This window comes from Melospiza georgiana, chromosome 2, assembly GCF_028018845.1.
Source record: "Melospiza georgiana isolate bMelGeo1 chromosome 2, bMelGeo1.pri, whole genome shotgun sequence".
Classification (NCBI taxonomy): domain Eukaryota; kingdom Metazoa; phylum Chordata; class Aves; order Passeriformes; family Passerellidae; genus Melospiza; species Melospiza georgiana.
This window is the reverse complement of record NC_080431.1, coordinates 118658551-118684942: the sequence shown is the minus strand read 5'-3', so window position 1 is coordinate 118684942 and position 26392 is coordinate 118658551. Positions and strand designations below refer to the sequence as shown.

Sequence of the window (26392 nt, the reverse complement as noted above, 5' to 3'; positions counted from 1 at the left end):
TGATGAGGAGGACTCCATTGGTATCAGAAGGCTAATTAATTAGTTATACTAGATTATATATTATATTATATTATATTATATTATATTACATTATATTATATTATATTATATTATATTATATTATATTATATTATATTATATTATATTATATTATATTATATTATATTGTATTATATTGTATTGTATTATATTATATTATATTATATTATATTATATTATATTATATTATATTATATTATTACTATTTATATATATAAATAGTATATGTAGTAGATAGTACATATAGTATAAATAGTATATAGTATATATATTATATAATACTATTTATTATACTATATTATTTATGATACCTATATATACTATATACATAATATATAGTATATTATAATATGTATAAATTATTATATATATGCACTATATAGTATATAGTATATATATATACTATATATATACTATATACTATATATACTGTGTGTGTATGTATATATATATATATATATATACACACACACTATATATGTGTGTGTGTGTATATATATATATAAAATACTATATTACTACATACCTCCCGAGGTTCCACTGGGCCTGTTGTAAAAGCAGGCGACCCCCGTGGCAGGGAGAAATGATGAGGCAGACTCCATTGATATCAGAAGGCTAATTAATTACTTAATTATACTATATATCTATCTATCTATCTATCTAGATATTGATATAATATATAAAATATAAAAATATATAATATTTATATATATATATATATAATACTATATTACTATATACGTCCCCTGGAACCACTGGGCCTGTTGGAAAAGCAGGCCACCCCCGTGGCAGGGAGAAATGATGAGGAGGGCTCCATGGATATCAAAAGGCTGATTAATTACTTTATTATACTATATTATTGTCACTCTTGCACTGTCACTGTCACATTTTCTGTCTCCTGTCCCCTGTCCTGTGCCTGTCACCAGGCTGTGCTTTTAGCATCATTTCTTGGTGTCAGTTGACAAATAAATGTCACACAATTAAAGCATCCACAGGGCTGCTATAGAAACACAGAGCTAGTCTATTCCTTCCTTGTTCCACAGCATTTAATCAAGGAAAACATTTAATTAATTAATTAATCAATCCTCTGCTGCCATTCTTCTCATTGCCCTCCTGATCTCCACAAATATTTAATGTTCAGGAAGCATAAAAAAGGCAATTGTCACTCTTGGAGTGTCTCAGCCAAAAATACTTTATGTTTTGATGCTGTTCTTTTTGCAGTAGGTTAGCACTGCTCTTTAACCACTTTAAAAGAGAAATAATTCTTGCCTTAGGTGTAATTCTTGTCCATTTTTTATCCCCACTCATCACAATTAATACTGGACTGGAGCAAAGTAGCTTTATAAACTTTTTTAAAAACATTTTATTGAATATAAAGCATGATGTGTTGACTAAATGACCCTTAAAGATAACTTCTAAGCCAGACTGTGACATGATTTTATGTGTGAAATAGAAATTAAATGAAAAAAATCTTTTTTTCAGACTATGTTCGTGATTGGCTTTGCAAGAAAAAGGCCCCTCTGAAAGAGTCTGGCATCTCTGAGAGCAATTCTGAGGAAAACCTTCCCTTGAGCCAGTTCACTGCTGTGGACAGAGAAGCGATTTGGGCAGAAGTGGAAACTGACCCAGAGAAAGCAGAGCTGAAAGCTGAGCAGCCTGACAACGACGGATCTTCCCAGGACACTGAGGGCGACCAGGACAACAGCGAGCACACGGAGTCTGCAGACACCAGCACAGGCCACGACAGTGACAACACCTCCTCCTTGTCCCCCTCCCTGGAGCTGCAGGAGGTGAGCAGCGAGGGCAGGGAGGCTGCGGCCGATGGCAGGGAGGCCCCAGGGCACGGGAACTCCCTCAGTGCCTCCGAGAGCTCCGGGTCCGGCGCGGGGCTCAACCTCGTCAGGGCCGACTCCGAGAGGACTCAGGCCTCGGAGTCTCTGTCCAGCGACGAGGAGATGGAGCTGGAGCTGCAGGAGATGGCCCAGAGCAGGCTGCTGAGGCAGCAGAAGGAGAAGCAGGAGATGGCAGAGGCCCTGTTCAAGCACACCCTGCTGTACCTGCAGCCCTACGACTCCCGGCGGGTGCTCTACGCCTTCTCCGTGCTGGAGGCCGTGCTCAAAACCAACCCCAAGGAGTTCATGGAGGCTGTGGCCACCACCAGCGTGGACACCAGCTCCACAGCACACCTGAACCTCATCTACAACCTCTTGGCTCGCCACCAGGAAGCTCTGGTAGGGCAGAGTTTCTACGGGAAGCTGCAGCCTCAGTCTCCGGCGGCGTGCCCGCACTCGCTGCTGATCGAGCTGCTCACCTCGCTGTGCCTGCGCTTCCTGCGCTCCTACTACCCCTGCTGCCTGCCCCTGAGCCACAGGGACCTGCTGGCCAACAGGGACGTGCAGGTCAAGAGCGTGGAGGTGCTCATCAGGATGATGGCCCAGCTGGCCAGCACGGCCAAGGCGGGCGAGCCCAGGAGCGCGGAGCTGATCCGGGAGCTGCTGGGGCGGTGCCAGGTGCAGGAGCTGGTGCTGCTCTCGCTCTCGGCCTCCATGTACGTCAGCCACAAGCGCTACCAGCTGCTGGCTGGTGCCACCAACCCCCAGGAGCAGGAGATCCTCCAGGAGAGCCTCATCAATTTTGGCCACGATCAGATCTGGAGCGAGCACCCTCTCCAGATTGAGCTGCTGAAGCTGCTGCAGGTGTTGATTGTCCTGGAGCACCACCTTGGCCAGAGGCCTGAGGAGCAGGAGAACCAGCCAGACCTGTCCAAGGAGTGGCAGCAGGCTCTGAACTTCCAGCAGGCCATCGGGGCCATGCAGTACGTGTACCCACACCCCATCACCTCCCAGGGCTTGTTTGTCTCTGCCGTGGTGAGGGGGCTCCAGCCCGAGTACGGCCATGGGATGCACCCCACGTGGGTGGCCTTGGTCACCAGCTCCCTGCCCTACTTTGGGAGGTCCTTGGGCTGGACCGTGGCCCCATTTGTGGTGCAGATCTGTAAGAACCTGGATGAGCTTGTCAAGCAGTATGAGAATGAGGCTGTGAAGACTTCTGCCAAAACATCGGCCAGGTAAGAGCCACCAGGGGCTGTGACTGTGTTCACAGGGGTCTGAGGAAGAGGGAGGAGATGAGGATCTGACTCCGTGTTTCAGAAAGCTTGATTTATTATATATATATATATATAAATATATAAATATATATATTATATATATTTTTATATATATAATATTATATATATAATATATATTATATATAATATATAATATATATTATATAAATATATATATTATATATATTTATATATAATATTATATATAATATATATATTATATATAATATATAATATATATTTATATATATATTATATAAATATAAATATATATAAAAATATATATTTATCATATATTTATATTTATTTATATATTTTTATATATATATTTATGATATATATATTTATTATGATATATCTTTATTATGATATATAAACTATACTAAAAGAATAGAAGAAAGGATTTCATCAGAAGGCTGGCTAAGAATAGAAAAAGAATGGAATCAATAACAAAGGCTTGTGTCTCAGAGAGTCTGAGCCAGCTGACTGTGATTGGCCATTAATCAGAAACAACCCCATGAGACCAATCCCAGATGCACCTGTTGCATCCCACAGCAGCAGATAATCAATGTTTGCATTTTGTTCCTGAGGCCTCTCAGCATCTCAGGAGGAAAAATCCTAAGGAAAGGATTTTTCAAAAAATGTGTCTGTGACAAGGGGGGATTTGTTATTCCTTTAATTCTCCTTTCCACAGAGCTGGGAATGTGTAGGAACTCCCTGGGTCAGCACTGTGGCTCCCAGAGTTTGATCCTTAATTCTTGCTGCACCTGGAGGAAGAGAGGAGAGAGGAGCAGCAGCTCTGATATTTCCTGGCTCCCTCTGCCTTCCATCCAAGTATAAAAGCTCCCAGATTTATGGATCCCTTCATTTTCATATTCCTGACCTAATATTCCTAATATTCCCTCCAGTTTTAGCTGTGGAATAGAAACAGGAATTTTTAATCAAGAAAATACCACTTGCCTTATTAACATGTTTGGGTTTTTTTCCTCCCTCCCAAAGCTTCACTTCTAAAAGAGAAAATGTGACTCCTGATTACCCCCTGACCCTTCTGGAAGGGCTGACAACCATCGGGCACTTCTGCCTGCTGGATCATCCCCATCCAACAAAAAAGGTACATGACAGCAGAGCCACATCCCCTTCCCTCCCAGGTGAACAGAAACGGGGAACTGTACAAGGAAATAACCTTGGAGAGGCCACAGAGCACTCCCAAAGATCTGAACTGACTCACAGTGAAAGGACTGAGCTCAGTTTTTCTGAATTTGCAGCCTGCAAAGTGAATTTTAAGTCATTGTTCACAAAGATCTTGGTGATGCAAATATCAGTCCTCTATCCTTTACAAACTGGTTTATTTCCTTTCGGGTTTATAATGTTTTGTGTTTACAGTGTTTGGGTTTGTAATGTTTTGATGTTTTCCCTACAATTTTTAGGCTCTTGTGCATAGGACATTATTTTAAATTGATATTTTGGGTTTTTTTTTTTTTCTCCCAGTCATCCTGTTCAGCTGAACCTGCCAACCTGAGGAATGCCAGGAATGCCATCCTGGAGGAGCTGCCCAGGATTATGAACACCCTGAGCCTGCTCTGGGGGGTCATCAAGAGGGAAGACTCCCAAAAAAGACCAACTGACTTCTTTGGGACAACTAAAGGCTCCTCTTCAGTCTACTTCAAAGCAACCAAGGTAGGAGCTCTTTTAAAATCCTGATTTTTTTTTTTTAGCTCCTCATCCCCCTCAGTGCATTTTACATTGAGTTCTTTTATTGTTCTTTCATTTTTACTGGTTTTAAACTTTTATTTTTACATGGGATTTGGTTTCACTGCAGCTCCTTATTTCCCTGGGAATTGAGCATACCATATTTTCTGTATATCCTAGAAAAAGAAATAATATTTTATAAACCAGGAGCTGATCTTTAGATGCCTGACATTAGTAATTCTTTTCCTCCTTTTACAGACATTAAGAACGAAAATATTGGATTTCCTGAACCCCTTGACAGCACACCTTGGAATGCAGCTGATGGCAGCAACTGCAGCAGTGTGGAGCAGCAAAAAACCTCACAGGAGTCACAGTAAAACCAAGGTGAAGCTAAAGAAAAGCACCTTTTTATTTCCTAAAGAAGGGCAAATGTTACATTTATGTGGTCAGTTCTCAGCTCTGTTTGTAGATTCTTTGGGGTTTTTTAAATAGGACTGAAAAATCTGAAATCCTCTTAGTTAGAAAAAGCATCAGGACTGCAATTAAACCTGAGAGTAAAAGCCATTTTTTATTCAATACTGGATTGCAATTGGCCAATTATATTTTAAAGCATTAATCAGCTCAATTTCCAGAGAAAATGAGAGCTGTGTTCTCTGGAAATCATTATTTGTTCTGGGGAGAACTTTTCCTTTCCTGCTCTCACTGGGGCAGAACCCAGTTTGTTTCATGAGGTGTTGGGAGATCTTTAATGGCAAGGGCTGGGTTTGATTTTCCTCTGTAGTTTACATTTCATTGTGAAACGTGTGTGTTGTGTTTTGTTTCCTCTTGTCAGATTCTCCCCGTGGCCAGTGCATCCCAGCTCATTCTGGTGGATTTAATTTGTGCCCTGAGCACACTGAAAATTGACACCATCTTGTGTCTGGTCAAAGAGGTGGTGAGGAAACCAGCACAGATCAAGGGGGAGGAGGTATGACATGTTCTGCATTTTTAAACAGCTCTTTTACACGGCCAAAGGAAGAAGAAAAGAAGATAACAAATAAGTGTGGGTTTGCTTTTGTTTTTCAGAAACCCTCTCTGGTGGATATCCCAATGCTGCAGTTCAGTTTTGCTTTCATTCAGAGGTAACTCATTCCTTCTAAAAGAGAATTTTCTGTTTGACTCCAAGGAGGGAACAGCCAGCATTGCCATTTTCTGTCCTTTGATCTCCATGTCCCAGAACATTTCTCTGCAGGAATTGTGTTGTCCCTTGGTTGTTGACACACACACAGAGTGCCAGGGCTGTCACACTGACACTCAGGAAGGGCAGCACTGATCCTAAAGCTTTCAGGCCACCAAGTTCCTCTTATTTGTTGGTTTTTGTCCTTTCCTTGACTCCACCTTCACTCAGGTGTGCTTTGGTTTTATTTTTTTTGGCAGACTGCCCGTCCCAGCCCTGCAGGAGAATTTCCAGCCCTTGTTGGGGCTCCTCAGAGAGTCAGTGCAGCTGAGCTTGGCTCCTCCTGGCCACTTCCTTCTCCTCAGGTACTGTGGGAGAGAGCAGAGGTTCCTCTGGGCCTTCACACTTGTAATTCCTAACTGAGGGTGCTCTGCTCTCCCCCAGCATCCTGAATGACTTTGTGACGAGGACACCCACCCTGGAGAACAAAAAGGACCAGAAGGACCTGCAGGTACAGAGGGTTCAAATTCTCCTTGTAGTTCTGAACAAGTGGAGATGATCTGATCTGTGCTTGGATCTGAATTCCTGTGTTTGGGGAGTGCCTGGATGTGCATCCACACATTTTGGCTGAGGCCTGGTGAACAGGGCAGACTCAAACACGAGAATCAAACAGAATTTTGTCCCAAATGCTTGAAATCTTTTCAAATCTGGATTGGTTTTTTTTTTTTTTTATTTTTCTCAAACTGTGCTGGTAACACAAGTGGGATGTCATGAGTTCAAGTTGTGTGTGTGGACATTGAAATCTCCAAGCTGTCTAGGAAAATTAATGAACCCTTGGAGTTCCCAGCTGGGCTTGGCAGTGGGAATGACTCTGAGCTCAGCTGTGTAAAGAAAGGAGCAGAGCAGGATCCTCCTCCTGTTCTGCCTTATTTCACCAGCACAGTTTGAACACTGGGTGGGTTTTACCTGGCTGGGTTTGGGTTTCATGTGCCAACAAAGAAATTCAATCTCCCCTTCTGCTTCAGAGTCTTCCCAACAAAATGACAGAAAATGTAATTTTACAGCCTCTGCCTTGCTTTGTTTGAATTTGGTTTCATTGCAGCTCCTCATTTCCCTGGGAATTAATCATACCTATTAAATACCTGATGCCACTTTGGTTGCATTACAGGAGGTGACCCAGAAGATCCTGGAGGCTGTGGGGACCATTGCTGGTTCTTCCCTGGAGCAGACCAGTTGGCTGAGCAGGAATTTGGAAGTGAAAGCTCAGCCTCAGATTTTACCAGATGAGTTCAACACGGAGGATGTCAATGGTAACTTGACTTTCCCTGACTCTGCTGCTCCCTGTCCTCTGCTGAAGGCAGTGAGGAGCACGAGGGGTTTGATGATGTGTGGTTTGCATGATTTCATATTTCATGTAACACCAATTTGCACATAAATGCTCTGTTTGGGCAGCAGATTAACAAACAGCAGCATTTAAACCTGTCTGAAGAGAAAACTCGATTATTTTACTTTTTTTAGATACATCAGTGGCACCATCTTCAATGGTTTCTGCCTCTGCTCCTTCAATCTACAGTGTCCAAGCCCTTTCTCTGCTGGCAGAGGTCAGTGGGGCCCTCTCATCTGTGGGGGTTTTAAGCTGAGGATTTTATCACTCTGCACAGCTCCTAAAGGTGCCTTGGCAAAGCCTGGATGTGGCACTGGGGGCCAGGGCTCAGTTGGGCTGGGTGGGACTTGATGGTCTTGGAGGTCTCTCCCAACCTGGTCATTCTGGGATTCTGGGAATTTTGTGAATTCTGTGAATTGCTCTGCACAACTCCCTGACACGAGGGGCACTGAGGGGGGTTGGGCTCTGCTGCCGTGTCCAAGTGAAAGGAGGAGAGGAAATGGCCTCAAATTCAGGAAGGACCTTGGGATGTTTGAGTGCATCCAGAGGAGGCAACGAGGCTGGAGAGGGGCTGGGAACACAAACCCTGTGAGGAAGCCCTGAGGGAGCTGGGGGTGCTCAGCCTGCAGAAAAGGAGACTCAGGGCTGCCCCCATCACTCTCACAGCTCCTGAAAGGTGCCTGTGCTCACCTGGGGCTGGGCTCTGTCTGCAGCAGCACTGACACACCCAGAGCACACAGCCTCGAGCTGCACCAAGGGAAATACAGGCTGGAGAGCAGGGAAAAGGTTTTTGCAGCCAGGGTGAGAAAGTTCTGGAATGGCTGCCCGGGGAGGGGGTGGAGTCCCCATGCCTGGGTGTGTTTAACAAAGCCTGGATGTGGCACTGGGGGCCAGGGTTCAGTTGGGGCTGGGCTGGACTCGATGGTCTTGGAGGTCTCTCCCAAACCAGAGATTCTGGGAATTCTGTGAGTTCTGTGAATGGGATTTTCCTGCTACATTAAACAGGAGTGCCAGTCTTTTGGGGGCTGTTGCACTGCACAGATTTCCATGCTGAACGTGGCTGGAAGCCTGGCAGCAGTGGCAGCAGTGTGTGCAGAGCTCTGTGTCCCCGTGCAGGTGCTGGCCTCCCTGCTGGACGTGGTGTACCGCAGTGACGAGAAGGACAAGGCCGTGCCCCTCATCTCCCGCCTGCTCTACTTCGTGTTCCCCTACCTGAGGAACCACAGGCCAGTCCCTCCCTGCTCCTGCCATCTTCCCTCCCTCATCTTTTTGTTTCTCCATTCTCTGTTCCCATTCTAATGGGTTTGAGCAGTGTTTCCCCCAGGAGCTGAACCTGTTGTTGTTTGAGCTCTGGTTGACCCACCGGGGATTTTGGGTTTTACTCAGATCTCCCCTTTCTGTGCCTGTCAGGGGATGGGGATGGGCAGCAGAGCATGGACAGGTCCCAGGATCCAGCAGGAAGCAGAAAAACTTCATCTCTCCCTATCCCCTTCCTACTTTTCCTCACAAATGTGGGAGAGATGGATGTTACCCAGTGGGGACACAGGGCATGGAGTCCTGGAATGTTTTGGGTTGGAAGGGACCTCAAAGCCCACCCAGTGCCACCCCTGCCATGGCAGGGACACCTCCCACTGTGCCAGGCTGTTCCCAGCCCCAGTGTCCAACCTGGCTTTCAACATTTCCAAGGATCCAGCAGCCCCAGCTGCTCTGGGAATTCCATCCCATCCCTTCCCACCCTCCTAGGGAACAATTCCTTCCTGAAGATCTCATTCAAACCAACCCTTTTGTGAGCTGGGATCTATTTTGGAACTTTCAAAAAGCCCACATTGATCATTTCTGTGCTCTCCCCCAGTGCCTACAACGTTCCCAGTTTCCGTGCTGGTGCTCAGCTGCTCAGCTCCCTGAGTGGATACGCCTACACCAAGAGAGCCTGGAAGAAAGAAGTGCTGGAATTGTACATGGATCCATCTTTCTTCCAGATGGACACTTCCTGCACTCAGTAAGAATGGAATTGCAGCACTCCAAGCTTGTATTCTGAATTTATAAGGAAAGGCTTTAAAGGAGAAGAGTAACGTTGGGAAGAAAATTCCATTTAGTGCATTCTTATGGAATGGGGTGATGTTAACAATGGGTCTCAGCACTAATTCTGCTCCAGACAAGAGTCTGCACACAAATCCTGCCTGGAAATTGTTCCCTTGTATGAAAAGTTTGACCCAAATAATTTCTGAGGTGAATCCACACCTCAGCTTTCCCTGGATATCTAATCCCTTCTTTCTCTCCTGCAGCTGGAGATCCATCATTGATCATCTCCTCACACATGAGAAAACCATGTTCAAGGATTTGATGAGTAAGTATCAGCTGCTGATCATTTGTTTCTACCTCAGTTTGAAATCTATTTGCATTTGAGCCATTTGGGTGCATTTTTATTACACTCATTTATCCATAAAGTGCTGACTGTGCACAATTGACCATTTTGGGAACTTGATTCCCAGCTAAAGCTGAGTTAAATCTGGATTTTGGCCATGTCTAAAACACACCAGAGGAGGTTTTGCTGTAAAGGTGCTTCTGTTGGGCTCCCACATTCACATTTTGCTCTAGTTGTGAGGTGTCCAAGTGTGACCTTTCTGAGGAGGAGACTTTGGCAAACTCTGCAGCTGTCTGCCATGAGCAGCACAGCAAACCTCCCACTGCTGTGCTGTGACCTCTAATTCAGGCTTGAGGAGAGTGGGGAAAAACAAATCCTGCAGGAAAGGGTGGGATGGGACCCCTTAAATTGGCCTCAGGCACCTTTAGTCTCTTTTTCATCCTTTCTAAAAGAATAATTATGTTATAACACAAGACAAATTTTATTATGTGTTGTGTGCTGGCAGTTTATGTGTAGACACCAACGGGATGGGGCTGCTGTGACAAGTTTGGTTTAACTAAGTTACAACAGATTTGTGACTTTTGCTAGAGCTATTAGTGAGGAGAGTTACTGCATTTAAAGGTTCTTCACTTAATTTAGGTGCTTTTTTTAAGACAATTTTGCTTGTAATAATTTGTGAGCTGGGTAATGAACAGAACAAGCACTTGGGAATTTCAACAATGCATACTGTAAATTATCAGAATTTTGCATTGCTCAATTGAGATAATTTTTTTTCAATGGTAAATAGATAACTGCAAATTTTGGACTTGCTAAAGTTAGCAATGTGGTTCTGACTTCAATTACAATTTGTGCTGTCATTTCTAAAACTGTGAAAATAGTCTTTGGAAACTTGTAGGGAAGAAAAACCTATTCTATTATTAATAAAGGATTTGTCTTAGACGGGTCTTGCTGAAAAATGAGATCACAAAGTTGCATGTTTTCTTTTACAATTCTCGGTCAGTGACCCAGGAGAGTTTTTTCTGGAAGATTTCAGTATCCAGGGCTGATGGGCAGCCCCAAAGGCAGTTCCTGAGGGTGGTGGATAACTGACCCAGGAGAGTTTTTTTCTGGAAGATTTGAGGATGCAGGGCTGATGGGCAGCCCTAAAGGAGGCAGTTCCTGAGGGTGGTGAATAACTGACCCAGGAGAGTTTTTTTCTGGAAGATTTGAGGATCCAGGCAGTTCCTGAGGGTGGTGGATAACTGACCCAGGAGAGTTTTTTTTCTGGAAGATTTGAGGATGCAGGGCTGATGGGCAGCCCCAAAGGCAGTTCCTGAGGGGTGGATAACTGACCCAGGAGAGTTTTTTTTCTGGAAGATTTCAGTATCCAGGGCTGATGGGCAGCCCCAAAGGAGGCAGTTCCTGAAGGGTGAATAACTGACCTAGGAGAGTTGTTTTCTGGAAGATTTGAGGATGCAGGGCTGATGGGCAGCCCCAAAGGAGGCAGTTCCTGAGGGGTGGTGGATAACTGACCCAGGAGAGTTTTTTTCTGGAAGATTTCAGTATCCAGGGCTGATGGGCAGCCCTAAAGGCAGGCAGTTCCTGAGGGGTGAATAACTGACCCAGGAGGGTTTTTTCTGGAAGATTTCAGTATCCAGGGGTGATGGGCAGCCCCAAAGGAGGCAGTTCCTGAGGGTGGTGGATAACTGACCCAGGAGAGTTTTTTCTGGAAGATTTCAGTATCCAGGGGTGATGGGCAGCCCCAAAGGAGGCAGTTCCTGAGGGGTGGCTGACTGTGCTGTGCCTTGCAGCCATGCAGAGCAGTGCCCTGAAGCTGTACCCCAGCTGTGAGCAGAAGGCCATGCTGCTGAAGCGCCAGGCGTTCGCCGTCTTCAGCGGAGAGATGGACCAGTACCACCTGTACCTGCCCCTGATCCAGGGTGAGCCTCCACTGCCCTTCCCTGGGCTGCAGCACAAACCCCACAGAAAGCCCTGGCAGTGCCCAAGGCCAGCCTGGATGGGGTTTGGAGCAGCCTGGGGTGGGTGAAGGTGTCCCTGCCCCTGGACCTGGCTGATCCTTGATGTCCCTCCCAACCCAAACCATTCCATGACAGAAATTCTGTAAGAAGGCAAAGTCACCTCTTTTCCAATGCATGCTTTGGGTTTGTTTTTTTTTTTTTAATTTTGAACAAAATTTATAATCTCTGAGTTCCAACAGACAAATGAGCTCAGCAAGGAAAGACAGGAATCTTGGTTTCAAGGCCTTTGTGTCACATTCACATTCTCTGAAAAATCCCTTAATCCAGGATTTTTCTCCTGGGAAGCTGAGAGGCCTCAGAGGAAAAGGAAAACAATTTTTATCTCATTTGCTTCACCTGTATTTACTCCTTTGGAGATTGTTTACCACAGGTGATTGTTTCATTGGTTTCATGTGAGTTGTTTTCACTCTTTGGCCAACCAGGGCCAAGCTGTGTCAGGGCTCTGGAGAGAGTCAGGAGGTTTCATTATTATCTTTCTAACATTGTATAAGTATCCTTTCTGTATTCTTTAGTATCATTAGTATAGCATTCTTTAATATAATATAATATAATATAATATAGTGTCATAAAATAATAAATCAGCCTTCAGAGAGCATGGAGTCAGATCCATCATTCCTCCCTGCCACAGGAGTCCCTGCAAATACAATACCTTTGCTCTGGGACTGGGATTATTTCATGGCAATCTTCCAGCCACTCTTGACCTGCTGTTGTGCTCATTAAATGCCAGTTTTGATCACATTTTGTGCACCATAAACCCACTCAGGCTTTGTATGAATTCCAACTCAGTTAATACAAGGCAAAGAACTCAGCCCAAAGCTGATGATCCAATAAAAATTGTGTTTTGCCGCCTTCCACAAGGTGGAGAGGGACCTTTCACAAGGAGTGACAGGACAAGGGAGTGACCTTAAACTGCCACAAGGCAGGGCTGGGTGGGATCCTGGCCATGAGGAATTGTTCCCTGGCAGGGCTGGCATGGAATTCCACCCCTGGCAGTGCCCAAGGCCAGGCTGGGCACTGGGGACAGTGGGAGGTGTCCCTGCCATGGCACTGGATGATCTTTAATGTCCCTTCCAAGCCAAACCATTCAATGATTCCACACCTGAATTCCCAAACAACACAAATTCATTAAAATGCTGCTTTTATTTTACTTTTCCCCCTTTTCATGCTTCTGCAGAACGCCTGACTGAGAACCTCCGCGTGGGCCAGACCTCTCTGGTGGCTGCCCAGATGTTTCTCTTCTTCAGAGTTCTCCTCTTGAGGATTTCCCCTCAGCATCTCACCTCATTGTGGCCAATCATGGTCACAGAACTGGTAAGAAAGAAGTTTTGAACATTTGAAAAAAAAAATTATATTTCAAAAGAACATTTGAAAAATAAAAATTACATTTGAAAAAATTCAGCCTGTGGCTTTTCCCAGTTTCAGCTCTTTCCTCTTCCCTGCTTGGAAAATTTTCCACAGTTTTACATTAATCTGATAATTTGGAGGAGAAAAGTTAAATTGTCATTAGGAAATTCCTTTTGGATTAATTTTGGTGTTGTTGATGGAATTCATGCCTGAATTATTCATTTGTTACATGTCATAAAGGCTCCTTTTCAATGTAAATCATCACTTTTAGTTGGGATTGAGCCGTGTGAACATTTCAGCTTCTCAATAATTATTTCTTTCAAGATCCAGACATTTCTACAGCTGGAGGAAGAATTAACTGAGGAAGAGGAACCAGCAAAGTAAGAGCTGCCATTTGAGAGACTTTTAAAAAATTAATTAATTTAATTAATTCCCTGGCGTAGGGAGAAGAGTTTGAGAGATTTCTTTAAAATGAATTCATTAATTCTCTGGGATAGGGAGGAGCCATCAGGACATTTTGCTATTGCATTTTTGTTTTTCTATTACTGCTAAATCATAATTTAGATTCTTTTTAGCAGCTAAAACAGTGATATGCTTAAAAATATAATTACTAAGTATTACTTGTGTACAGAAATAAATGCTAAGTTGGCAGTTGAATATTTTTAAGATGCTGCCATTTTTTGGGCACATTCTAGATTATTTTGCTCCTGCAGAGCAAAAATAAAATAAAAATACTTGTAGAAGAGCCTCCTACAGAATAAAAATAATTGTCCAAGAGCTCCTTGGTGTAAATGTGGGCATTCTTCTTGTGCTGACTGAAAAACCTTGGGTGGATTGGAGTTTGAATGGGACTTTTTTTTGTTTAATTTAAACACAGGAGCAACAGCAAAATGAGCAAAGGCAAAGGCTCAGGGGCTGAGATCCAGCCCAAGGAGCTGTGCCTGTACCTGGCAGCCTGCAAATTCCTGGACACTGCACTTTCCTTCCCCCCTGACAGGATGCAGCTCTTCCAAATGTGAGTCCCTCTTCTCTTCTTGCTCCTTTATCCTTAAAAAAGAAAAGTGTTTTCCTCAAGATTTCATTTTGCCTTTCCTCAGTTCCTTTTAGGAGTGCTGATATTGGATGTAGGGTGATGGATATTGAATTGAATATATGGTGGTATTGAATTTATGGTGGTAAATGGGATTTGGGAGAAGAATTTGGTTGTGGTGTGGGAGGATTTCCCCATCCTCTTTAGGATTCCTGAACCTGGAAAATTGGGAGAGGAGAAAGTGGAGTTGTTTTCCATCTGCACACACTTGGGAATGTTTTGGAGCTGGTTGTATTTAAATATTGGCAAATTAGTAATGTAATAATTCATTAATAGCAAAGAAGAACATTTATGACAGATTTTTATGGAAACCAGCCGTGCTGCACTAAAGAAGGCATGATCCAAACAAGGATTTTCACCTTTTTAAGGAATCAACCCATTTATTCCAGGTACAAATGGGCCTTTGTGCCAGAGGTGGACACAGAAGCATCTCCTGTCACCTCCCAGCTGGTGGAAAACCACCAGGAGTGCCAACCACACATCGTGAGGATCATGGACCTGCTCAAGACGAAATATGGGGTAAAGAAACTTCTCCTTTTTATTTTTAATCCATTATTTGACTTTTCCAAACACAGGATTTTAAGTTATCCAGGGGATTTTTAGGTATTTCCTGTGAGGAAGAGGAGGAGAAGCTGTGGCTGGATCCCTGGCAGTGCCCAAGGCCAGGCTGGATGGGGTTTGGAGCAGCCTGGGGTGGATGAAGGTGTCCCTGCCCCTGGACCTGGCTGATCCTTGATGTCCCTCCCACCCCAAGCCATTCCATGACAGAAATTCTGTAAGGAAGCAAAGTATTTTTCAACAAACGCTTTTTTGGGGTTTTTTAAATTTTTTTATTTAAAATTTCTGAATCTCTGAGTTCCAACAGATAAATGAGCTCAGCAAGGAAAGACAGGAGTCTTGGTTTCAAGGCCTTTGGTCTGGAAATGGGATTATTTCATGGCAATCTTCCAGCCACCCTTGGCCTGTTGTTGTTGTCCTTAAATGCCAGTTTTTAAGTTATTGAAGGGATTTTTAGATATTCCCTGTGAGGAAAATGCTGCTCAGAGCAGCTGTGGCTGCCTTGAGATCCCTGGAATGCCCAAGGCCAGGTTGCTCAGAGCTTGGAGCAGCTGGGACAATGGAAAACTCACGGATGAGCTGCTTGATCTTCAAGATCCTTTCCAACCTTTACCTTTAATAAATCCCTGATTTTGTTTTTTTGTTTTTGTTTTTGTTTTGTTTTGTTTTTTTTTCCCTTTCAGGACCCAAAGCACCCCGAGGGAGCTGCCAGGAATCCCAAATTCCCCCTGCTGAGCCTGCACTCGGTGTCCAGCATCACCCAGCTGCTGCCTTTCTTCCACACCCTGTGCTGGGCATTCACAGCCCCTGGCAGTGCCCCCCACAACTGCCAGCCCTCTGCAGCTGCCCCCCTGCATTCCCCTGGCAGCAGCAGCAGCAGGGTCCTGCAGCAGCTGGAGGAAAGTGTGGAATTGGATTTCCTGGAAAATATGGAAAGCTGAGCACTGGGACACTCCTGAATTAACCACAGGGGAAAGCTTGGCTGAAATTCTGGTTTTTTTCCCCCAGATTTCCAGCTGCATTTTGGGATTTCCAGCTGCATTTTGGGATTTCTCTCCAACTATTCAGGTGGTAAAAAGCAGGAATCTCCAGCTGCTGTGGAGATAAGGGAATAAGGGAGGTTTGGTGGGAATTTCTCAGAGTTTCTGTGGTTTATTTGTTTTCCATGGGAAGGATTAAAGATGTTTTGTAAATAGAGGAAGAATATTTTGGACTTGGTGGAAGTAGCAGCTGTCCTGGGAGTTCTCCAGGACTTTAAAGTGCTTTTGGAACTGAGTCCTGAAGGAAAATGGAAGGAAAATCCAATATTGCATGTCAGTGTACAGTCAGTTTGCAGCGAGTCATTTCCTGAGGTGAAAGCCCCTAATTTGACCTAAATTGATCAAATTCTAAAAAAATCCCCCAAATTCCCCACACATGGATTGTCTGAGGCTCAGCATTGTGCAAGGAGCTGCAGCTTTGCCCTGGCTGTCATTTCAGAGCAGCATCTTCAGGCTTAGCAATTCCTCACAAATCAGAAATGTGCATAAAACACAAACCTCTGCAGGAACATTTTGTAATTAGCATTACTTGAGGGGATTTTGATTTTAATTAATCGATTAAAATATTTAAATTCATATTTTTTAAATGAAAAACTTTGGTTCTTTCAGTGACTCAGGTGGCTGCAGCTTCTGAAATGCAACTAAATGAAGATAATGCTGTAAAAACAGAAATTGCTTAACTGAAATGAAAATAATATTCTTTGTTTTTTGTTTTTGTAAGAACATTTTTGTACAAAAGAATGTATTTGGCTGTTGCTGGATGGTGAGAGAGGTAGGGGGATCATCCCAGTGCTTTTCCTAAGGGAAAAATTTTCTATGGGAAAAGATTTGGTTGGGAGTCAAGGATTTCTCTTTCCCAAACTCCCACAACAACAAGGGAGGCTTCTCTGCAGTTTTAGGTACAGATGGATGAGATTTTCATCTTGGGTTTATAAACTAAAATAATGAAACATCCTTTCCTCTCACACTGGAATACTGGACAGAAATAACAGCACAAGAGGCTTGTGCTAAACTTATTTAAATCTTTGCATTTTTACAGTGAAGGAAAGTGGTTCACTGAGGTGTGGTCATTAAGAATGTGAATTATTTCTATTAATATAATTTATTAATGGTCTCTAATGCTGTTGGAATGAGCACAAGTGAAAAGTTACCCTTTGAAAGCATCGCTTGAATGTTGGAGCAGGACATTGTTAAAATGTTTGTGTTCATTTCCCACCCATCTTCAATAATTTCTGTGGATAATCTGAATACTCAGGACGGTTTGGTATTTTTCACTTTCAGTTTCCTGCTGGTTGCATTCCATACTTGGATATTTCCCTTCAAATGCTGAGAAAGAAGAGCAGGGTTAGCTGGGATAGGTTGGGTGGGCAGGAATTCCTGGCTGGGATGGAATTCCCAGAGCAGCTGGGGCTGCCCCTGCATCCCTGGCAGTGCCCAAGGCCAGGCTGGACACTGGGGACAGTGGGAGGTGTCCCTGCCATGGCAGGGGTGGCACTGGGTGGGATTTGAGGTCCCCTCCAACCCAAACCATTCCAGGATTCTGTTATTCCATGATTCCGTCAAATGGTGTTAAAATCTAAGAAAACTTTTTGCTTTCAGTGGCATCAGACATTTAAGGGACTTGCAGAATCCTTCCACTTCAGAAGAAAAGGTTATTTAAGATTTAGTATCCAAGCAGATCTTTTATAATTATAAATAAGATGTGAAAAAGGAGGAAAGGGCTTTCACTGAAAGTCCTGTTTGAGTGCTGGAGGAGCACAATTCCACAGGCCCAAAGGGGAATGTTTGATTCCTTTATTCCATGACTTTGTTACTGTTCCATGTGGGACTAACTGCGGTTTTCTCCTGCTGATAAATCCCCTGAGGAGCCACAGCAGAGCTCTCCTGCTCTGAGCTGCTCCCACCAAAGCAGAACAGCCTCACTGGCCATCTGCAATCTGGAAATGTTTTTGCCTGGAACTTCAGACATCCTCTGCTTTTCCAGGGCAGGAAATGCTTTTGCTTTGCTGTGATTTTGCTTTTCAGTCTAACCAAGCTCAGCTTTGTCCTTGGGACACTTCAGCTCCAATACAGCAGAGCCACAGGGGGCCCAAGGGGGACCTGGAAATATTCCAAAGGATTTCATTGTCCTGAAAGAAAAAATCAAAATCAGGAGGTGCAACCAAGGTAAAACTGCTGAAGAGCAGCAGGACTTGAAGTGTAGAGCATTAAGTGATGGTTGTGTATCCCATGCCATACATGAATGTAATTCTTCTATGAATATTAAATGTTATTTTGCAATGCCTTTTCAAATGCAGTTCTTATTTTTCAACCTGCCTTCACTGCTCACTCACCAATTCTAATTTTTATCTGACTCTGGAAAAGCTCCCAGATTGAAGCACAGAAAAGATCTCCAAGATCATCAGGTCCCAGCTGTGCCCCGTGGGCGCCTTGTCCCCAGCCCAGAGCCCTCACATTTCCACATCTCCAAGGGAACATTTCCAAATCTCCAAGGGAAAACTTCCACACATCCAAGGGAAAACTTCCACACATCCAAGGGAACATTTCCACACATCCAAGGGAACATTTCCACATCTCCAAGGGAAAACTTCCACACATCCAAGGGAAAACTTCCACACATCCCAGGGAACATTTCCACACATCCAAGGGAACATTTCCACTCATCCAAGGGAACATTTCCACACATCCCAGGGAACATTTCCACTCATCCAAGGGAACATTTCCACTCATCCAAGGGAACATTTCCACTCATCCAAGGGAACATTTCCACACATCCAAGGGAACATTTCCACTCATCCAAGGGAACATTTCCACACATCCAAGGGAAAACTTCCACACATCCAAGGGAATGCCTGGGAAGAAAACTCTTCTGTGCCATGAGCTTTAACAGCTCAGGCAGGAGGAGTGTGGTTTAAATAAAGGTGTGTGGTGGTTTTAGTTTGAAATTGGGTGGAAATACTGATTTTGTGTAGTGGTTTTGGTTTGTTAATTTGAGATTCTTTGGTGTGGTGGGTTCAATGTTTCTTAATTATTATTGTACTCACTAGAATGTATTTACTTAGTTTTTGCTGTGATGTAGGATTAGGAGAAAAGTAAAATAAGTTTAAAATTTTATAAGGGTATAAAGAAAAATTTATTAACAGCAACTAAAAGAAAGAGTAATAATAATCAGAATAAAATCTTTAGGATACTTTTCTTTTTCTTATAACTTTTTTACTGACAATGTAGAGAAAAAGAACCTAAAATTTCAGTCAGTTTAGTGCTTCCAAAATAGTCTTTTATAGTTTACTTAGGGAGTTAATGTTATGAAGATTTCTCTACAAGAAAACAATTTTCTTGTGCTTCTCTTTATAAATAGCAGTCCAGGGAAAATTGTAATTGTGAAATCCTTCTCATTTTTTATAAGTTTTGTTCTGGTTTTGTTTATGGGCTATGCTACCTTATGGGGTAGTGTTTTAAAGATGAGCTGTTTAAAGGTAAAGGCTCTCACTATCTATCTCTGAAATCATCTCCTTGGGGGTACAGCATCTTTATCACTCTGATTTCTCTGTTTCAAGTTCTCACAGAATCTCACAGTTACTTTAATATGTTATTTTAACATGTTTAACATGTTACTTTACCATCTCTATTTCAGTGTGGAGGCTAGTTTATTTTTGTTTATTTTTTAATTTAGTTGATTTTAGTGAGGAGGCCACACTGAGGGAAAGCTGCTGCTCCCATTTCAGCCTTCCCTGCCCAACATTGGTTGAGGGATGGATGTGGATGTGCCAAACACTGAGAGCTGAGGAGCCACCCAAGGATTGCTGTGAGGAACAGCAGGATGTGGCTGTGGCCATGAGGAGTGGGACAGCAATTTCTGGGACAAATGTCCTTGTTCTGGCACAGGGATGAGGGCAGGGAGTGTCACACAAAATTCCCAGAGGCTCCTCCAGGGTCATCCTGCTCTGCTCCAGGAGATGAGCTTGGGGTCAAAGAAGGAATCCCAGAATCACCAAGGCTGGAAAAGATCTTTAGGTTCTGTCAAGATCCAGTTATTAAAGTTATTAAAAATGCCTCTGCCTGAATTAAGGTGCAAACAAGACCATATGCCATGACAATAGTATGGGTTTATCTGATAGTAAATAGAGAGAGAAAATAAAGAAATAGCAAAGTGGGGGGGGGGGGGGGACAGAAAGAGAGTGACAAGGACAGAATAAAGAAAATATCATCACTCCACAGTTCCCAGTGATGTTCTGTTGATCCTCTCCAGCGCTCCTGGTGGTGATGGATCCACAAAAGCTCAGAATCCCAAGGGTTAATGTAGCTCAGGCCAGCGGGGAATGCCCAGGGCTGTCTCTTGCAGCAGACAAGAGATCTGTAGCATCCCATGCAGTCCTGAGGTGCAAGATTCAGGAATGACTCAGGGGGACACTCAGGGATGGATTGTGACACCCCTGAGGTGTCCCTGATGTCAGTGTGCCGTGGATGGACTGTGACACCCCTGAGGTGTCCCTGATGTCAGTGTCCCGTGGATGTGCCCTGTGGGGCTGGAATGACTCAGGGAATGACTCAGGGGGACACTCAGGGATGGACTGTGACCCCCCTGAGGTGTCCCTGATGTCAGTGTCCCGTGGATGGACTGTGACACCCCTGAGGTGGCCCTGATGTCAGTGTCCCGTGGATGGACTGTGACACCCCTGAGGTGTCCCTGATGTCAGTGTCCCGTGGATGTGCCCCTGGGATGTGCCCTGTGGTGTTCAGTGCCTCTGGACTTTGGGCGAGGCCCTGAGGTGACACCCAAAGCTGCTCCCTCGTTCCAGGGGAGGCTGTGCAGAGCTGCCCACTGTGGTCCCCACACCCCAAACCCTGCCAGGGAAGGAGCTCTGCTGGGCTTGGCCCTTGTTTTGCCTCTCTCTCAGCCCTGTTTGTTTGCCCCCAGGCTGGCAGGACTGAACAAAGGTGTATGTAGGGGTTCAGCTTACAGGCCAAAGTCCCAGCCAGGTGGAGGCTTCTGTGGTTCCACAGTTTTTGTTTTAATGGGCAAAACTCCTTCATACCAATGCTCCAGGCATGAATCATTTCAGTCCCTGAAGGTTCCTCACAGCCAGCCATGACCCCAGCACCACCACCGTGCTCACCATGAAACCCCGGCCTCAAGTGCCACATCCACAAGGCTTTTGAACATTTCCAGGGATGGGGACACCACCACAACCCTGAGTGTCCTGTTCCAATGTCTGACCATCCTTTCCATGCAGAAATGTTTCCAAATATCCACCCTGAGCCTGCCCTGGCCCAGCCTGAGGCCGCTCCCTCTGCTCCTGTCCCTGTTCCCTGGCAGCAGAGCCCGACCCCCCCGGCTGTGCCCTCCTGGCAGGGCCTTGTGCAGAGCCACGAGGGCCCCTGAGCCTCCTTTGCTCCAGCCTCAGCCCCTTCCAGCTCCCTCAGGGATTCTGCAGCCCCTTCCAGCTCCCTCAGGGATTCTGCAGCCCCTGCCCAGCTCCTCAGGGATTCTGCAGCCCCTTCCAGCTCCCTCAGGGATTCTGCAGCCCCTTCCAGCTCCCTCAGGGATTCTGCAGCCCCTTCCAGCTCCTCAGGGATTCTGCAGCCCCTTCCAGCTCCTCAGGGATTCTGCAGCCCCTTCCAGCTCCCTCAGGGATTCTGCAGCCCCTTCCAGCTCCTCAGGGATTCTGCAGCCCCTTCCAGCTCCTCAGGGATTCTGCAGCCCCTTCCAGCTCCGTTCCCTGCCCTGGACACGCTCCAGCCCCTCCAGGGCTCTCCTGCAGGAGCAGAACTGGACCCAGCCCTGGAGGGACCCCAGCACAGAGGGACAATCCTGTTGTGGTAATGGTCCCCTGAATGGAGAATAATAAATATTGACTCTATGATTGCAGAAGGCTGATCAATTGTTTCATTAAGCTATATTATATTAATGTACTGTACTATACTATACTATACTACACTATCTCACTAAGAAGTCTGTAACCCTTACTGACAGTCTGATACAGCTCTGACCTGACTGGCCAATCCCTCTAAACACCATCCAGTGTCTAATTAAGAAATCACTCTTTGGTAAATAATCTCCCCAGCACGTTCTACATGTACACAACAACAGGTGTAGCAAATGGAGATAAGAATTGTTTTTCATTCTCTTCTCTGAACTTTCTCACAACTTCTCGCAGCTTCCCAGGAAAATCCTGGCAGCGAGCTGTGTCTCTGTTCAGAGGATGTGTGATCACCACACAATCCCTGCCCTGCTCCTGCTGCACACACAATTCCCCATCCAGCCCAGCTGCCAGGGGCCTCCTGCCCCCCTGGGCACCCCTGGGCTCGTGTCCAGCCCCTGTCACAGCACCCCCAGGGCCTTTCCCACTGAGGCACAGCTGGGACTTTCCCACAGCGCTCCTGCCCTCCAGCCACTCCGAGTGTTCCCGTCTGGCTCCCCAGTCCAGTTTCTACTTCAGCATTTTTGCTGATTCCAAGTGTCCCTGTTCAGGAGACCATGATCACAATCAGATTGTCCCTCTGTGCTGGCTCTGAGAGGCCCCTCCAGGGCTGTGCCCAGTTCTGCTCCTGCAGGAGAGCCCTGGAGGGGCTGGAGCGTGTCCAGGGCAGGGAACGGAGCTGGGAAGGGGCTGCAGAATCCCTGAGGAGCTGGGAAGGGGCTGCAGAATCCCTGAGGGAGCTGGGAAGGGGCTGCAGAATCCCTGAGGAGCTGGAAGGGGCTGCAGAATCCCTGAGGAGCTGGAAGGGGCTGCAGAATCCCTGAGGGAGCTGGGAAGGGGCTGCAGAATCCCTGAGGAGCTGGAAGGGGCTGAGGCTGGAGCAAAGGAGGCTCAGGGGCCCTCGTGGCTCTGCACAAGTCCCTGCCAGGAGGGCACAGCCGGGGGGGTCGGGCTCTGCTGCCAGGGAACAGGGACAGGAGCAGAGGGAGCGGCCTCAGGCTGGGCCAGGGCAGGCTCAGGGTGGATACTGGGAATTTTTTTTCCTGGAAAGGGTGCTCAGGGGGGTTTGGTGGGTCCATCCCTGGAGGTAGCACTGAGTGCTCTGGGCTGGGGACAAGGCGGTGATCGGGCACAGCTGTCCAGGATGATGTCCCAGCCCTGTCCCAACCCACTCCATCCCCTCACTCCGCCCCGCCGCCATCCCCTCACAGCGCCCTCAGCACCCCGGCCCCGCCCACCGACAGGAGGGGGCGTGGCCTCTCCCTCAAGCCCCGCCCCGCGTGCGCGCGCCCGGGCCCGGAAGCGCGCAAGGCCGCGGGGAGGCGGAAGCGCGCGCGGGGCCGCGGCCTGAAGATGGCGGCGAAAACACAGGGCGGGATCCGCCTGAGCGCGGTGAGTGCGGGCGGGCGGCGGGGCCGCGGCCGGCCGGGACACGGCACCCGGGGGACCCGCTGGGGACCGGCTCCTTCCAGCCGGCTGTCATGGCCAGGGACACCTCGGAGCCCGTCCGGGCTGGCCTTGGGCACCTCCGGGGTGCCTCCCCCAGCGAGGGCGGGGAGCGCTGAGTGTCTCTGTGGGGGCCGGGGGCTCCCCGCCCTCAGCCCCGCTCAGAACCGCCAGAATTCCGCTCTGTGGGGCCGGCCGGGCTGTCCGAGGGGACGCTGAGGGCTGGGGGTGGGCTCGGGGCTGGGGGCGGGATTTCCCCGCCTCTGGCAAGCGCCGTGACCTCTAATTGCCAACTTGGAAGTCCAAATCTTAACTACTTTTATTGCGAGCGGCCTAATTAGAGTTTAACCCTAATATTGCGGCTGAGAGCGATGAGTGTTCGCGCAGTTCGGGGCTGCTGGGTTGGGTTTTCAGTCGCGGTGCTGTTGCTGAGCTGTTGTGGCGATCGGTTCGGTTGTTTGTGCTGATAGAAATGAAGTTAAAGCTGCTTTTTTTAGGGGAAATAGGAGAGTTTTTCCCCAAGTCGATGTCTGTAAATCTCACCTGTACTCGTCACCTTTAGGACAGTGTTCTGATGAGTAACTTGTGAAATATTTGAGTGACAAATAGCGAGTGTTAAGGAGTGTTGGAATTACAGAATCGTTTAGGATGGAAAAGACCTCCCAGATCATTGAGTCCAACCTCTGGCTGCAATTTTATCACCTAATATCGATTTATGGTACCCTAACATCCATTTCTGTTATCTTAATGTGAATTTATATTACCCTAATAAAAGTTGCTAAAATGAATTATTCCAGACGTGAGCCCTAAACATCATCTCCTCAAAGTTCCAAAATTGCATTTAGATTTTGATTTCAGGCCTTTAATTCTTGCAAGTGTTTGAAACCCACACTTTGTGTGATATTTTATTGCAGCTGGATTGTTCTGTTTCTTTAGACAAAGATTTGGGCTTATTATTACATTTTGAATGTGTTATTGGTTGTCTTGAGAGGAAAAATATCAAAAATCAGCCTTTGTATGTGGCAGTTCAGAGTTTAAAATAATTCTCAGGTTGAAATCACTTTGCCAGACTGAACTCTCAGAGGTACAAACGAAACAAGATGCACTTGGGAACTTTCTGAATTATTTTTAGGCTGCTCTTTGGTTTTGCCTGTCGCAGGCACAGCTGAGAATTTGCATTCAGTGACTCTCCAGTGAAAGCTGTGGGTTTTGTAGGGTTTTTCTCTTTTTTTTTTTTTATTTATTTTTTGCTCAGGTGAAGCAGCTGATGCGGTTTTGTAAAAGGCTTTGTGATGCAGGGAATGGTGGGGAGAGCTGATAATCCCAGTTCTTTGGGAATATAAAATATTCCCGTGGATTCAGAGGCACTGGGAGGGCCTGGGAACTCATTTTTCCCACTGGAATTTGTCTCCTGCTGCAGCTCTGGCAGTATTTCTGTCCAGCTGCACAATGAAGCAGCTGAGGGAAGTGATCCAGGTTAATATTTTAAGGGTGGTTTTTAATTTGGATCAGTCCCTTGATGTGGTTCATTGAACAGGGCTGACCTGGGATTGTGCAGAAATTTCAGGAGGAATTTCTGGCTGGGAAGGTGCTCAGGGCTTGGGAGGAGATTCCCAGGGGGGTTTGGAGTCCCCATCCCTGCAGGTGTCCCCTGGAGGTGGCACTGAGTGCTCTGGGCTGGGCACAGCTGGCACTGCATGGGCTGGCAGGGCTGTGCCAACCTAAACAATCCCGTGGAAATGGCAGAATTGTTCCCAAGAAGTTGTTCAATAAATGCAGGCTAAACCAAGCTGCATTTTTCACTCAGATGAATGAATTACTGTAGTGATCACAGATGACACAACAAAAATTTATCATTTGCAAGCAGTGAGTTCCTGAGGTGAGGCAAACTCTGCAGGGCTTTGGGATTTGTGCACACCTTGGGATCTGCAAGGGTGGGAGCTGAAATTCCCAAAGCTGCCTGTCATTTTTGAGAGATAAACTGATTTATTCCCCAATATTTGCTGTTACACCTGCAGGGGATGCTGCTCTCAGGACAGGTTTCAGATATTCAGAAAAAATGAAATTACCAAACAAAACCCACTTAATAACGAAATATGTTTGGCTGAGTGAGCAAAACAGCTGGATTGGCAAAGTGAGTGTTCAGCTCTTACTGAATCTCAATTAATTCTGAGCTAATTAAAGTGGTGCATTGATGAATGAAGTGTAAGGACAAACGGACTGAAATATTTCCTGGTGAGTTCATCAGGAATTAGGGAGTGGTTGCTGACTGCTGGGTTGCACTGCAGGAAACTACAGAAGTGATGGCCTGAAAGCACTGTTCTGCTGCTCTTTAATCTGATGTTGTGCCCTTGTTTCCATGAGCAGGGCCAGGCTGGAGGGGCTGGGGGCACCGTGCCCTGCTGGGGTGTCCCTGCCCGGGCAGGGTGGGCTCTGGGTGGGCTCAGGGCAGTGTGGGTGCTGTGCTCAGGGTGAGCTGTGCCAGGAATTCCCTCGTGCTCAGCTTTTGCTGAGATTGGCTCCAGTTCCCACCTTGCCCCTCCTGTCCCTGTGACAGTTCCCAGCCCATTGCAGCCTTTCTCAGCCCTCCCCCAGTGTGGGTGCTGTGCTCAGGGGGTGCTGTGTGCCCTGGGGGAGCTGTGCCATGAATTCCCTTGTGCTCAGCTTTTGCTGAGATTGGCTCCAGTGCCCACCTTGGACCTGGCATGGTCCCCACACACACTGCAGCCCTGCCTGCACTCTCCAGCCTCACCCAGAGGGTAAAGCAAGTGTCCTGGGGAGGGACCTCTTGGCCTTCTGGGGCTGGGAGGGCACAGCTGTGCTCATAACAGAGCTGGTTTCTCATGAAGAAGTCCTTGGTTACAATATTGTTCTCACTTAGCATGAGAAATGGAGATCCTTAGAGTGAGAGATAGCCTGAGCAGGGTTGCCCAGCTGCCCCCAGCAAAGCAGGAGACAGCAATTTTATTCTGAGGATCTGACTGCAGTGGGTGGGCAGTATACATTGCACCTGTGACAGTTCCCAGCCCATTGCAGCCTTTCTCAGCCCTCCCTCAGTGTGGTTCTGTGCTCAGGGGGTGCTGTGTGCTGTGGGGGAGCTGTGCCATGAATTCCTTGTGGCACTCATGCTCAGCTTTTGCTGAGGGCTGGGAGATTGGCTCCAGTGCCCACCTTGCCCTTGCTGTACCTGAGACAGTTCCCAGCCCATTGCAGCCTTTCTCTCCAGTTCCCCCCTT

General features: G+C 46.3%; 2 protein-coding genes across 3 annotated transcripts in view; both read left to right on the top strand.

Moving 5' to 3' along the window:
* The window catches only part of DOP1B (DOP1 leucine zipper like protein B), a 61444-nt gene extending 43369 nt beyond the window's left edge, over positions 1–18075 (top strand). For both annotated transcript variants that reach the window (XM_058019214.1, XM_058019212.1), the window contains 19 exons: positions 1522–3106; positions 4145–4256; positions 4634–4822; positions 5093–5218; positions 5667–5801; positions 5900–5955; positions 6251–6355; positions 6435–6501; positions 7159–7300; positions 7509–7591; positions 8491–8600; positions 9227–9373; positions 9660–9721; positions 11530–11658; positions 12932–13068; positions 13426–13481; positions 13979–14116; positions 14581–14710; positions 15433–18075. In XM_058019214.1, coding sequence (XP_057875197.1) covers positions 1522–3106; positions 4145–4256; positions 4634–4822; positions 5093–5218; positions 5667–5801; positions 5900–5955; positions 6251–6355; positions 6435–6501; positions 7159–7300; positions 7509–7591; positions 8491–8600; positions 9227–9373; positions 9660–9721; positions 11530–11658; positions 12932–13068; positions 13426–13481; positions 13979–14116; positions 14581–14710; positions 15433–15690 — 3767 coding nt within the window. In that variant the 3' untranslated portion in view covers positions 15691–18075. The remainder of the gene's footprint in view (positions 1–1521; positions 3107–4144; positions 4257–4633; positions 4823–5092; positions 5219–5666; positions 5802–5899; positions 5956–6250; positions 6356–6434; positions 6502–7158; positions 7301–7508; positions 7592–8490; positions 8601–9226; positions 9374–9659; positions 9722–11529; positions 11659–12931; positions 13069–13425; positions 13482–13978; positions 14117–14580; positions 14711–15432) is intronic.
* A 4946-nt stretch (positions 18076–23021) lies between these two features.
* MORC3 (MORC family CW-type zinc finger 3) overlaps positions 23022–26392 on the top strand; it is a 30823-nt gene continuing 27452 nt past the window's right edge. Inside the window, exon 1 of the mRNA XM_058019215.1 lies at positions 23022–23102. Within this exon, the coding sequence (XP_057875198.1) occupies positions 23064–23102 (39 nt within the window). The 5' untranslated portion in view covers positions 23022–23063. The remainder of the gene's footprint in view (positions 23103–26392) is intronic.